Raw genomic sequence first — 12,783 nt, forward strand, 5'->3', positions numbered from 1 at the left:
ACTACTTACTACAAGACAAGTAGCCTACACAAGTGATGGTACAGGGAAGATCTCAGCCAAGACTTCTTCGATCTCAACAACCAAAAAATGTACATCTAATGAAAAGAGGAGTAGAAGACAACAAAGTAAAAGATCATTGGGTATCAGGATAGCAGTGTCTAAATGCAAGCAAGACCGGACGACAGACAAGCTGCAGCGCCGCGCCGTGGTCACTATTCAAAAGGCGCGATCAGTGCATGCGAGTATGCCCGCCTTGCAATTCAATGGCAGGAAATTTTAGGGGTGTAAAGGAGAGACGTAGACAGCGTACACTTTGTGGAGGATCTGTGAAATGGCCAAAATCATCATCGAAAAACTGGTCCCAAACCTGAAGTCCGGCTGGGCCACACCAACCCTCGTTGGCCTCACATGCTTTCTTCGTCGTCCTCAGCTGGCGTTGCGGTTCCGCTGCTGAAGTAGCTTTGGTCGATCTTGAGGATCCATTCGATCTTGTCGCGCTCGCTTTTCGCGGCAAAAAGAAAGGTGTTCTGTGGCGCGAAGACTGCAAAGACGTTCATGTTGTGTCGCTGCAGGAGATTGGCCAGCTGCGGCTGATGGTCGATCCGCGAGTTGCCCAGGTTGATTGCGTTCAGCTCGTCGCCTTCGGGTATGGAGTACACGTGCAAGTACGGTCGCCTCAACTCGACAAATCGCCGCACCCATCGCGTGTTTGTGTCATCCGGAGTCAACAGATATCCAGACTTGAGCATCGTAGGATTTTTGGCCACGTAGCGCACTTCTGCTATAAGAGTTGGCTTGGTTTCGCCGTTTGGAGGGGTCGCAAAAGCAGCTCCGCGACTTGGCGGTTGGAGGTTTTCCTTGACAAGGAGGAGCTCGCCAATGTCTTTCTTGGTCTTCCAAAGGGCCAGGACTTTGAGAAGGAGTTCTCTCTGGCGGTCGGTCGGCTCGCCATCTTCGGAAAAGACGTACTCATCCTTGTTGGCTGTGAGCGCCCGAGAGCTCAGCACGCTCCTAGCGGTTTCAATTTCAGCTACTCGTCGCCTGCGCTTGCGCGTCCCCATGAAATCTTTGACCAGAGAGACGCCGCGCGGAGTCCAACCGGAAAGCATCTCTTCGCCCTTGATATAGTCGTGTTGGGTGCTCATTCGCCACAGGTCGACCACTCTCTTGGCAGAGAGGGGACGGATCGCAACGGAAAACATGCCGACCGTTGAGTGGACTATGCGCGACGCTGCGAAAATCTGACTGAACATGGAAGAAGGGCGAACGTAGGATCGGGAGCGTATTTGGACTGCTATGTCCAGCGAAAACGTCATGGGCCCTGACAGCTTCGCGCATGCAACATCCCAAATAAGCGAGACTTGGACACGATACCTCTCAGCAGTCGTGCGATCGAGCAGCAAAGAGCCGTGCATGCTGGAGTCCCAGAGACCCACGAATGTCACGTTGCTGGTGCCATCAGCGTTGTCTTTGACCGTAGGCTTTGACAGCAGCTTGACGGGGATTTCAGGCTGAGGCGACTCTGTGCCAGCAGTTCGGCCATTGGGATCCAAGAGCCTGACACGGCCGACTCTGATGGAAGAAATGTCTTGCCACTGCAACACCTTGCCAGAGCTATGAGTGAGATTGACGACAAAACGCCGCTGGAGGCCCTGGTGAAGCTGGTAGGCACCTTGGTCCATAGCGTTAGTCTGCACGACATCGACTGGGCGATAGGTTCCGTCCTCGGACATTTCCTGGATTTGAACGCGCGTAAAGATGTCATGGCGGTCCTCAGCGTAGAACTCGGACTCGGGCAGCCTTGCAGATTTGTTGCGTTTGAGCTTGGGAGGAGGTGCAGAGTCCCGCATGTCGTCCCAGCTCAACAGCTTATCAAGATGAGTTGTCGTGACCCTGGCGAAGATGGAAATTCGAAGGGAAGCCGTGCGTGGGCTGTTGAGGGGCAAGCCCATACTATGGACGCTCTCAAACCGAATAGGACCCTCGTTAAAATCCTTAATCATCTGTGTTGTGGTGGCACCCGACTCGTCTGAGATACCTGGGAAGAAGAGCTGGGCATGCACGTCGGTCCCTTCCCTTTCAGGAAAGCCAATCATCTTGTGCATTACCACGTTGAACTTGAGCGTCGAAGACGACGCCTCGGCGAATGAAGGCTCCACGGAAAGACGCAATATGCCAACTACACCCGAAGTATATGTCGACACGACGTCAATCGAAAAGTCCTGCACCTTGGATTGGAATACGGCGGCAAGAGGGACATCGGCATCCCCAATCCTTGAAAACTCGGGCATGCAGGACTCCGTGAAGGGGTTGTCGAGGCGGAAATGCTGCGATTCGGGCTTGTTGAGATACTGATGTATCTGGCGCATTTGGCTGATTCGTCTTCGCAGCTTTTGCAGCGACCACAAATGGATGATTCGATTTTTGAAGTCCACGACCCTGACGCCTATGCATGGCTTTGGGCAAATTTCGAGGTCTTCGTCATCTTCGCCTGGCGCGCCGTTGAGCACGAGATCGTACGAGGATGCGAACGAGTGACCGACATCCACCACGCAGAATTGGAACACGACATGCTTGTCCATTTGCTGGCTCATGATTTGAGCTTCTTTCAACAAGGCGGCATTGTGGAGCAGAGTCTCTGCCATGGCAACATATCTGCGCTGCCTCCAATGCGACAAGACTTGTCTAGCTCTATCAGCTTGAGCCTTTGGCAGGGCAAAGGAAATCGTCTTCTTGGCCCCATCTGGTGTTGGCGCGGACAGCTCTAGCAACTGTCTCTCAAACTCTTCCCTCTGTTGCTGTAGTTGCTGTTGCATTTCTTCTTTGGCCGAACGGAGAGCTTCCTCCATCTTGACCTTCTCGGCCCGAATTTCTTCAATCTCGACGGCAGATTCTTCAACGTCCTTGAGTTTGTCCTCGTATTCTCCCCTTTGCTTGTCCAGTTGGGTTTGCAGTTCTTCTCTTGTCGACTTGATGCGCTCATCCTCTTCGCTTCCAAAGTGTGGGGTGCCGGGTATGGTCAATGCAGTGTCCAGGGAGAAATTGTCAACCGTGCTGGTGGATGCATATTTTTCTCTCACAGGATAAGAGGCATCGGACTCCAGGTCCTCGTCTTTGTCAAAAATCTTGCTCTCGGGTCGAGCTTTGCGGACGGCACGGACGCGCTGTAAGTCGTCAAAGAGCACGTCCAACTCATCGTCAGTGAGGTTGGAGATTTTCTGGTCGGGACCGAGCACGGCTGACACGGCCTCTCTGCGGGCAAATGACCAGTCCGTATCCCGACTGCTCTTGAACGGCGTAGGAGAGCCACCCCGGGACGTATCATTTTCCGAGTCTCCCTTACTGACAGCGCTCCAAGTCCTAGCGTGTTCGGGTCGAGTTGGTGTGACAACTGGCGTGCCCATTTGGCTCGCTGTTACCGAATGTCTGAGCAAACTGCCTTCTTTGTCCCTCTCTGCTCGTGCCTCCTCAGGATGGTTGAAACGGAAAATGTGAAAGTCTCCTAGGATGATACGGAAGCCGCTCCGAAGCCGTTTCGGTTCATCAATGCGAAGTCCATTGACCATGACACCTGCGTTGGGCTTTGGTACGACCGTGACAACACCATCCGTGTTTTCAAACGTGCAATGGTCCTGAAGAATCTTCGAGCCGTTCAGGCGTATTTCAGCTGTAGTCGTCATGTCGACATTTCCAACGTTTGTCGTGCCCGGTTTTAGATTGTATACCAAGCACTCTGCGAGGAGCGGATCATCGCTCAAGTTCACCAAATGCGGCATCTTTTTGGGTGTATGGACACCAACAAAGTTTTTATCGATGCTGATTCCCAGTTCTTCAAGTTTAGCCTCGCGCTCCTTGTGAATCTCCTCCGTCTTTTGCAGCTTCTCTTCCCACGTCTGGTTCAAGTCTTCATAGAGCTTTTCAGACTGACTGAGCTGCTCCACAATTTCTGCTTTTGAGACCTTCTTAATTGTGCCATCAGACGAGGTGATTGACACAATTTGTTTCTCCAAGGGGGTGTCTGGCGCATATTGCTCGTCAAGAGGGACGCCCGCCCCTCCAGCTCCGCCGCCACCGCCGCCGCCTCCAAGCTTCGCACGCAGTTGGGCAAGCTCTTCCTTGAGTTCGCGAATCATGCGAGCGTTTGGATCCTCGTTTACGACGGCGTGGTTCTTGATGCGTTTGGCGGAGTCGGCATATCGCAGAGTCGAAAGCGTTTCCTCAAAGTTGATGTCGGCGGGGGATATGGCGGCGATCATGGCCGTCATACTATTGCCACCAAGTGAGTCTTTGAGAAGCCAAGTCAAAATAGAATCTCGATAGGGGACCATGGAGGCATTCTTCTTTTTGCCAGAAGACAAATCCGCGAGCGCCGCAATGACACGTCCCAAAGTCGAGAGCGACCTGTTGATCTCGGCACCTTCTTTCAAACGTGCACCAGTTGCACCCGTCGAAGTGGCACGCTCGGAACCCGCAAGATCAACCAGACTGATTTTGGCGACTTTTTCCGTGTCCATGTTGGTTTCGGTATCGTGGCGTTTTTGGGTCAAGGTAAGGGTGAAGACAGCATGTGATCGAGATGACGTCTCGTTCATGTTGGTGGCAGCGACGGTTCTCGCCTTGTTACCCTCATCCATTAGGTTTTCAATCTCTTGAAAAGATCGCACAACGAGTTTGGCCAAGTCCTCGACATAAGGTCCGGTTGAGGGATGTTCGCGAACTTTGAGGTTGCCCTTGGTGGCCGGGTTGAGCAAATCGCGGACGCGCTCGTTGTAGATTTCCAGATACGACACCTCGACGGTGCAACCCATGTTTGGGTCTTTTTGCAATTCGCCGATACGCTCGAACATGCCCTGACAAATTTTGGGAATGACACCATGGTCTTCGCCGTAGCCCATCATGGAGTAGGATTTACCGGATCCGGTCTGGCCATAGGCGAAGATACAGTTGTTGAATCCCTTGAAAGCATTGTCCAGCAGCGGCACACCGAGATCCTTGAACAAATGTTCCTGCCCAGCATAGTTGGGATCATCGCGATTGAAGGACCAGTACGATTTGTCAAAGTTGAAGGATTTTGGGCCCTCGAGGGCGGCTTTGCCAGACTTTGCTTTTGGATCGAAATTCTTAGGCGGCGTCAGGTGCGTCTGGGTATCTTTCATGCGCACGATACATTGCGCATTGCGGTCCTTTTCTGCAGAGAGGTGAGCAAGGTTGTACGCAGAGGTTGGGCTGGCGAACCTCTGCTGTTGAAGGGCCGGACGCGCACCACGACCTTGATGTTCCCTCCGCCAGAGGCCATGGTGAGGTTTTGGTGGCCAAAGGGCCGGCGCGACGCGTAGAATCGAGAATCGTGGAGTGATCAGAAGGCGTGATGTCGGGTCGGTCGACTAAGGCGGCTTCATAGTTTGCGGGAGCGAGGGTTGGGGGAGGGAGAGTTGGTGTTGTTGACGGCTGGGGTCGAGAGAATCGCCCACCTACCGTCATTCCAGCTGGCGCACGCGCGCGTCCCGCCGCCCTGCCGCCCGCCTCCCGCGCCGCCTAGCGTCCCCTGCGCTTCCCGTCCGACACGCCCAACTGAACTCTTTCTCTTGCACATTTATTTCCACATTATTGCGCCCCCAATACGACCCAACCTCTTGCCCATGAGAACAAACGTCAAAACCCTGACCAAGCGCTTCATGTCGGAAACAAATGCGGCGGATCTTTTCCGCCCACCCGTCAACCGGGCCATGCGCACCCTCGACCGCGACGCCTTCAGGAAAACCTTCCCCATCTCCGCCGCCGTCGTCAAGCAGAATAAGGACATCTCCAGCCTCCGCCAGGCCTTAAACCAGTCCAATGATGCCCTCAATATCCCTCGCCTGAGTCTTCTCCAGACCGCGCCAAACATGCCCCACAACAAGTGCATGCTGCTGAGACCTGATATCAAGCACGATTGTAAAGAAACACTCTACTACCAGACTCAGGATCCAACTGCTAACGGAAGCAGAAAGACCCCGCTACATGGAGCCCCACCCTCACCGAGATTGTGAATCAAGCGCGCGTCGATGTCGTCCCATACGACCTAGTCCTGGACTACGATTACTGGAGCTATGGTATGCGCCTGTACACCCAACTCGTCCGCGCATTTTCTTACTCCTCGCAGACCAGATTATGAGCGCCATTGTGCCCGAAGAAAACCAAGAGGTTTACTTCCCCAAGCGATTCACCGAAGTTGGCCACGTCCGTGAGTCAATCACCCTCCTCCCGGTTCTGAGTCATATCCTTACAAAGTGTTGTAGTGCACCTCAACTTGAGGCAGGAGCACGAACCATACAAGAAGGTCATTAGCGAGGTCTTGATAGACAAGAGCAATCGCAACATCAAGACGGTCATCAACAAGCTTGACAATGTTGGCGACGAGAATGCATACCGAACCTTCAAGTACGAGGTTCTCGCTGGCCCGGATGATCTCATGGTTGAGCACCACGAAGACGGCTGCCTTTTCCGATTCAACTTTGCAAAGGTCTACTGGAACAGCCGGCTGCAAGAAGAGCATCGGAGACTTGTCGAAAAGTTCCAACCAGGCCAAGCAGTTTGCGATGTCATGGCAGGAGTCGGACCTTTCGTGATACCCGCAGCAAAGAAGCGAGTATTTGTCCTTGGCAACGACTTGAACCCTGACTCCTACTTTTACATGAGGGAGAACATCAAAGTAAACAAGGTGAGTACTTTCGGTCAAGGCTGGGGAGCGTCGCTAAGAAATTTGCAGGTGGATAAGTTTGCACAGCCGTACAACGAGGACGGAAATGCGTTCATACGCAACTCAGCGGCATACTTGTTGCAAAAACCTGTCCAGGCTGGTTACCACGACACTGCTCCCAAGCAAAAGGGGCCCAAAACCACGGAGAAACGGAAAGGCTCGCCCAAGCCAAAGGAGTTTATCATCATGGATCGGCCCCAAGTTTTTTCACACTACGTGATGAATCTCCCCGCATCTGCTATCGACTTCCTCCCATCTTTCATTGGACTTTACACGCGCTCGCCGGTCAAGGAAGCCCTCAATGGAGCCGACCCTAGGACTCTCTTCGCCCCGTATACCAACAACAAGCTTCCAATGATTCACGTCCACTGCTTTTGCCCCAAATTCCCGACGACTGAAGAATCGGAGACGGAGATTCTGGGGCGGATTTCGGAGAAGCTGGACTTCAAGATCGACAGAAGCATGATGAAGGAACTGGATGGAGAGATTTACGATGTCAGGGACATTGCTCCCGGCAAGGAGATGTTCTGTGTTAGCTTCCGCTTGCCTGCGGAAGTGGCTTTTCGCGAGTAGGAGGCTGTCGATGAAGACTTTGGCGCAGTTGGAATAAAAGTGCAAGAATCCTTGATTTAGAGCTCTGGAATTTTCCACAACCTGATTTGCGGCTGATGATTCGCTTCATTTCGATACCCTCAAAAAAGTTGGCAATCGTGGAGATGATTCTTGTCGATTCATCAACGATTGATCAACGATTGATCCTGGACGGTCAAGGTCTTATAGGACCTAAAGAGAGAAAATTCAATGCTTTCCTGATGTCAAGAAACCGATGCTAAAACGTTCGTGACGTTTCATTGACTGTTCCGACAATGGAGCACGTGATGATGTCTAGTCCGCTGCCGGCGCTTCGCTCAGGCTGCCCCACTACCCCACCATGACTTGGACGCTCATTGCGGCCCCTCTTCATTCCTCGACCTTTCAAACAACTCCATACCAACACAAAACACACCATGGCCGAAGCCGAAGCACCGCAGCTGGCCGAGCCCAAGCAGGTCATTTACTGCGGAGGTACGTCTACTTCAACCTTGCCAATTCCTCTTTGCCAAATACCGGGCTAACTCGACTCACAATTCAGTCTGCAGTCTGCCGCCAGAAGTAGGTAGGAGGCACAGACGAGGAGTGACTAAGAGCAGAATCGGTTGACAAAAGAACGCGACAGTACTGTGAATTCGGTGGCACGACGCAAAAGTGCGAAGAATGGCTACAAGCCCACCACCCGGACATGCACCAGCGCCTCTACTCGGCTGGTACGTTGCGGCAGCGCCCAGCCCACCACCGCCCAAAACAAAGAGTCGCGACTGACAACAGCCCCTCCCTCACATAGACGCGATCGAAGCCAACCTCTCCTCGCTATCGCTCGAAGCACAGAAGCGCGCCGAAAAGGACGCCAAGAAGAAAGCGGCCAAAGCCGAGTCCGCAGCGCAAAAGGCCGAAGAGCTGCGCGCGACATCGCACGTCATCATCAAGCGCATCGAGCGCAACAAGCGCAAGTACGTGACGGCCATCACGGGGCTCGAGACGTTCGGCCTGGACCTCAAAAAGGTGTCCAAGGATCTCGGCAAGAAGTTTGCCACGGGCGCCAGCGTCACCAAGCTGCCCGCCGGCGGCGAGGAGATTACCCTCCAGGGTGACCTGAGCGACGATGTCTACGACTTTTTGATTGAGAAGTACAAGGAGATTCCCGAGGATAATGTCGAGTGTGTGGAGGACAAGAAGAAGAAGAAGACCGAGGGTTGATGGGGCGATTCTGGGATGAAAGAGAATGACGATACGAAGCGACGTGCCATGGGCAAGAGCGATTGAGACGACCTTGGGAAAATTCGAAATACAAAGCGACTGAGGTTGGATTTGTAGAGGCGGGAGGAGAAGCACAGTGGCGAAGCGTGGACGCTGGACGCGCCTCCCCAAAGGACACCGTTACCTCCCACGCCATCTCTGGTCCGTATGTCGCGAGTGGTAGCAACAGTAGAAGAATACCAAAAAATAAAAGACCTGGTGATCGGACTGTTCATCAATTTGAAGAATCCATGTAGTGCGATGAGAGTGTTGATCATTGATGAGCCGGGCTGCGCAGCGTCGAGGCACCTCAAGCCAGGAGACATCTGAGAATCAATGGCAGCTGCGTATCCCCCAACAAACAGCAGCACACCGAAAGATCACACTGGGTCTTCATATCACTTTCTGGCTGACTTTAAGGCAGCAATTTTCTGGAATCATCCTTTTGCGAGCCACTCTGGCATGCATAGTAGCTCCGTCATACCCCATCCGACAACATCACTGAACGAGGACCTGCGATATTCCCAACAACGAACATGGTTTTGATCCGATGCGATGAGTCCAAGCTCTAATATGGAGTGGGCGGGAGAGCTTGAGTTGGGGGGAGAGGATTAGAGAGACTATGGACGAGGAGATGTGGTAGTGAAGGGAGATGTGAGCCTGTCCTGAGCCTCAACAAACGTTAGAAAAGACATATGGAAACCGCACTCTTCGCACTTTCCTCATCACGCTACTCTCTGCTCTCTACTCTCTACTCATCACCCTCTACTCTCTACTGTTCACTCTCTCTCCTCTCTCTCTACTCCTTACCTTCTACCCACAAGATGGACTTCCGCGGCCCTCCCCCAAGCTACGGAGATCATGTCATCGATCTGTCGGAGATCCCCAGGCAGGCTCCTTGTCCTCACGCGCCCATCCCCTGTATCATCATAACCTCATCCGACGGGCACGAAACGCATCGCCCGCTCTGTTGTCCACAGCGCCCAGGAACCAGTCCCGACCAGGCCCTGGACACATCCCGCCGTCTTCCACGCACGCGGGATCCAGCAAGAACAAAGCCATCATCCGATGGCCCAGCCGCCCGCCGCCGCCGCCGCCCAGAAGAGAAGAAGCTGGCCGCCGGCCATTACTCCCCCCTCTCCCTCGCGCTGGGCTTTTGGATGATGGTGGTCATCATTCTCCACCTGTCGAACCGCGAACCCAGCTTGGGTCTTTTCCTCGCCATCGCCGGCCTGCACGTCTGGTTCTTCTGGCTCGCCATCGAGTTTGAAGATGTGTTGGAACCGCCGGAGAACAGACCCAAGTATTGGTTGAGGAAGGCGGTTAGGTTGGCGATGGTGGTTGTTGGGTTTTATAACCTTTTTTGGTGGGTTTTCTGCGTGTTTTCTTTGGTAGCACCGAGCTGACTTGGGTTTGCAGGCGGGAGTACAATGTTTAACTGCTTCATTTTCTCGTAGGGTCGGACGATAGGCCGGGATGGTGTTGATATTGGAAAGAATTGAGATCGAGCACACGGAAGAATTTCAGGTGGACGAGGAGACTCGGTAGCAACATGTCCAAATCGAGTCGTTGTGCGATGCCGATACCTCCTCCGCGAAGTGATATCTGATAGACCCCAAACACCTACCGAAATAGGCATGCAGGCGAGGGTGTCGGGAAGAGGATGGGGGCCAAAACTTCGTCGTGGGGCAGAGGGGCCCTGGACGCTGATCATTGGTGAACTCCGTGTCCCGTGTCAAGATCTGATCTTCACCGTTCTGCCTGTGTGCAGCACTCAGCCACGCTAAGCTCTTCCATAAAGTCTTGAAAGGTCCGCTGCGGCCCCTTTTCGTGCAAGAACTTTTGACAACTTTGACGAGATTTTGCATTGCACGGTTTTTGATTGCCACTTTGTTCTCCCGGACACGCGTCATCTGGTCTGCTTTGGAATCTCACGCGTCGAACAAGCCTTGGGAAAGCTGGGCATTTGCCCAAGAAGAAGGTTGGAATATCCGAGAAATTTCGACAAAGCAAAAGACTTTTGAATATTTGGGCTTCTCTCCCAAACAAACCATGGGCGCGATGGATCCCATGAGCGGCTTCGGACTGGCGTGCAACGTCTTCACAGTCGTCGACTTCTCGGTCAAGGTGGTGGTCAAGAGCCGGGAAATGTGGGAAAACGGGGCGGCGGCGGAGCTGCAGTCGCTGCAGGCGATAGTCGAGGATCTGAAAAAGTCGACGGCCGAGCTCTCGCGGTCCATCTCGGACGACAACGCGGTAGGAAGGCGGCGGCGCGAGAAGGAGATGCAGGCCCTGTGCGACGACTGCAACGGCGAGGCGCAGAAGCTGCTGGTCAAGATGGAGCGCTTGACGGGCGAGAAGGAGCTGACGCTCAAGAATGTCTCCAAGGCCATCAAGCTGGTGTGGAAGAAGGAGGAGCTGGATGCGACGGTCAGGCTGTTGGAGTCGTATCAGGCGCGGATAAACACCCGGCTGCTGATTGAGATGAGGTAAGGGTTGAATTCAGGGGGGAATCAGTCGAGTAGAAGACACTGACTGTCCTATAGGTCATTCGACCAGAAGTTTGATCAACAGCTTACAGACATTCTCCGCATCGTAGCCCAGGATAGGGGCAACATGCTTACCGTCCCCGTTTTTGAGCGGCAGATGGACTTGCTCTCACAAGAGCTCGATCGCATCCACGACCTCGTCGCCCACAAGGCATCTGTCCCTCAGAACGACGGGGGTGAAACTTCTCAAGCCACCCAGCGTCCCGTCAAGACTTCCAGTGAGTACATTCTCATCAACCTCTTGCATTGCCTGACTGACACTTGCTCCAGGTCTTCTATCCGACTACCCCAGGACATGGGAAGCCTTTGTGGAGGGGGACATCAACGTCCTCCGCGAGGAGCTGGAGGAGAATCCGTCTTGGGTCCGGTACCGCGATGATGATGGGCAGACTCCACTTCACATTGCCGCAGGGAAAGGCGACCTGAAGCTCTCCAATTTCCTGATACGCAAAGGCGCGACGGTGAATGCAGAAGACAACTACATGCGGACGCCGCTGCACTATGCGACGATGACGAACTCAACGGCGCTGGTGCGCGCAATGCTCACCAACGGCGCCTCTACATCCATAGAAGACGAAGACGGACAGCCGCCCCTTTTCTACGCGCAACCCAATACCGAGATCCATTGGCTTCTCCTCCACGGCACTGCCACCGAGGCGCGCGACACCAAAGGCCGGACGGCGCTTTGCGAATTTGCCCGCTTGGGCGCCACCAGCGTCGTCCGGGGCCTGCTCTCCAGGGGTGCCAACGTCGAAGCCATGGGCCCGAACAACTGGACAGCGCTCCACGAAGCCGCCGACGCGGGCCACGCCGAGATATGCGCGGCACTCGTCGAGGCAGGCGCGCCAACCGGAGCCCTCAGCACCCACCAGGACACGCCTCTGTTCTTTGCCGCGCGCGGCGGCTCCGTGGCCTGCGTCGAGCTGCTCGTCTCGCGGGGCGTCGACATCAACCGCGCGCAGCTCAACGACATCACGCCCATCGGCGAGGCCGTGAGCCGCCAGCACGCCGACGTGGTCGAGTATCTCATCGAGCGCGGCGCCGACGCCCAGCGCGGCTCCGCGTTCCACCCGCTGCTGTTCGCCGCCGGCAACGGCAACAAGCGCATCCTGTTGCTGCTGCTGGACAAGGCCCGCGTCAACATCAACCAGCGCAGCTGGCAGTCCAAAACCGCCCTCATCGAAGCCGTCCAGTTCCAGAAGTTTGAAATGGTCAAGATCCTCCTCGACCACGGGGCCGACCCACGCATGCGAGAGGACTTTAGCAGGACCGCCTTCTTTTGGGCCGTCATGAAGAACGACAGGCCGATTGCTGAGCTGCTGTTGGCGCGCGATGGCGGCGTCTTGAATATGCGGGACAAGGAGGGCGTTTCGCCTCGTGGATATGCGATGAACAATGGCCTCAAGGAGATGGCGACGTGGTTGGAGGAGATGGATGCGGCAGTGTAAGGAGAAGACGGATGGATGTGTTGTATTTGAATGACGTCGAAACTAGACTTGTAATCACTGAAGGAGAATCCTTGAATTCTCACCCACTCTCTATTGTTGCTTCTTGATCGTACGGTATGATGAATGGTCCACTTGTACTGATTCTAGTTTGAGTAGACAATGGCTTCGTGGAAATGTTGACTCTAAGGCGGGCTAGGAAGCTCCTTCTCGACAT

The 12,783-nt window shown here is 54.3% G+C and overlaps 6 protein-coding genes across 6 annotated transcripts; 4 read left to right on the forward strand and 2 right to left on the reverse strand.

The window, feature by feature from the left end:
• Positions 1–404: 404 nt before the first annotated feature.
• BKA78DRAFT_357191 (kinesin heavy chain) lies at positions 405–5,296 on the reverse strand (the record flags this gene model as incomplete). The annotated part of the gene is made up of 2 exons (XM_066892177.1): positions 405–5,188; positions 5,236–5,296. 2 exons carry the CDS (start codon positions 5,294–5,296, stop codon positions 405–407), a joined length of 4,845 nt encoding a protein of 1,614 aa, XP_066739264.1.
• A 277-nt stretch (positions 5,297–5,573) lies between these two features.
• BKA78DRAFT_326991 (guanine methyltransferase Trm5) lies at positions 5,574–7,562 on the forward strand. The gene is made up of 5 exons (XM_066889477.1): positions 5,574–5,934; positions 5,991–6,092; positions 6,143–6,223; positions 6,279–6,700; positions 6,749–7,562. Exons 1-5 carry the CDS (start codon positions 5,640–5,642, stop codon positions 7,310–7,312), a joined length of 1,464 nt encoding a protein of 487 aa, XP_066739265.1. The 5' UTR covers positions 5,574–5,639; the 3' UTR covers positions 7,313–7,562.
• A 134-nt stretch (positions 7,563–7,696) lies between these two features.
• BKA78DRAFT_326995 (translation initiation factor SUI1) lies at positions 7,697–8,941 on the forward strand. Its single transcript, XM_066889478.1, has 4 exons — positions 7,697–7,804; positions 7,872–7,891; positions 7,956–8,043; positions 8,121–8,941. The coding sequence occupies exons 1-4, from the start codon at positions 7,747–7,749 to the stop codon at positions 8,531–8,533; spliced, it is 579 nt and encodes a 192-aa protein (XP_066739266.1). The 5' UTR covers positions 7,697–7,746; the 3' UTR covers positions 8,534–8,941.
• Positions 8,942–9,172: 231 nt separating this feature from the next.
• On the forward strand, positions 9,173–10,286 carry BKA78DRAFT_53698 (uncharacterized protein). The gene has a single exon (XM_066893336.1). The coding sequence runs from the start codon at positions 9,268–9,270 to the stop codon at positions 9,976–9,978; it is 711 nt and encodes a 236-aa protein (XP_066739267.1). The 5' UTR covers positions 9,173–9,267; the 3' UTR covers positions 9,979–10,286.
• Position 10,287: 1 nt separating this feature from the next.
• BKA78DRAFT_53716 (uncharacterized protein) lies at positions 10,288–11,108 on the reverse strand. The gene has a single exon (XM_066893339.1). The coding sequence runs from the start codon at positions 10,963–10,965 to the stop codon at positions 10,504–10,506; it is 462 nt and encodes a 153-aa protein (XP_066739268.1). The 5' UTR covers positions 10,966–11,108; the 3' UTR covers positions 10,288–10,503.
• Positions 11,109–11,462: 354 nt separating this feature from the next.
• BKA78DRAFT_242542 (ankyrin repeat-containing domain protein) lies at positions 11,463–12,446 on the forward strand (the record flags this gene model as incomplete). The annotated part of the gene is made up of 1 exon (XM_066883934.1): positions 11,463–12,446. A coding segment is annotated over one exon (984 nt), but the record flags the coding sequence as incomplete, so codon positions are not given.
• Positions 12,447–12,783: the final 337 nt, after the last annotated feature.

Source organism: Phyllosticta capitalensis (genome assembly GCF_038381095.1).
Source record: "Phyllosticta capitalensis strain CBS 128856 chromosome Unknown BKA78scaffold_12, whole genome shotgun sequence".
NCBI classification, from domain to species: Eukaryota; Fungi; Ascomycota; class Dothideomycetes; order Botryosphaeriales; family Phyllostictaceae; genus Phyllosticta; species Phyllosticta capitalensis.

Excerpts from the sequence above, each read along its gene's own strand:
- BKA78DRAFT_326991 (XM_066889477.1), top strand. The coding sequence starts at position 5,640 with ATGAGAACAAACGTCAAAACCCTGACCAAGCGCTTCATGTCGGAAACA. Across the intron at positions 6,224-6,278 it reads CACCGAAGTTGGCCACGTCC|TGCACCTCAACTTGAGGCAG; the intron begins GTGAGTCAATCA and ends AAAGTGTTGTAG. Across the intron at positions 6,701-6,748 it reads AGAACATCAAAGTAAACAAG|GTGGATAAGTTTGCACAGCC; the intron begins GTGAGTACTTTC and ends AGAAATTTGCAG.
- BKA78DRAFT_326995 (XM_066889478.1), top strand. The coding sequence starts at position 7,747 with ATGGCCGAAGCCGAAGCACCGCAGCTGGCCGAGCCCAAGCAGGTCATT. Across the intron at positions 7,892-7,955 it reads TCTGCAGTCTGCCGCCAGAA|TACTGTGAATTCGGTGGCAC; the intron begins GTAGGTAGGAGG and ends AGAACGCGACAG. Across the intron at positions 8,044-8,120 it reads CCAGCGCCTCTACTCGGCTG|ACGCGATCGAAGCCAACCTC; the intron begins GTACGTTGCGGC and ends TCCCTCACATAG.
- BKA78DRAFT_53698 (XM_066893336.1), top strand. The coding sequence starts at position 9,268 with ATGGAAACCGCACTCTTCGCACTTTCCTCATCACGCTACTCTCTGCTC.
- BKA78DRAFT_53716 (XM_066893339.1), bottom strand. The coding sequence starts at position 10,965 with ATGGCCTTGGAGACATTCTTGAGCGTCAGCTCCTTCTCGCCCGTCAAG.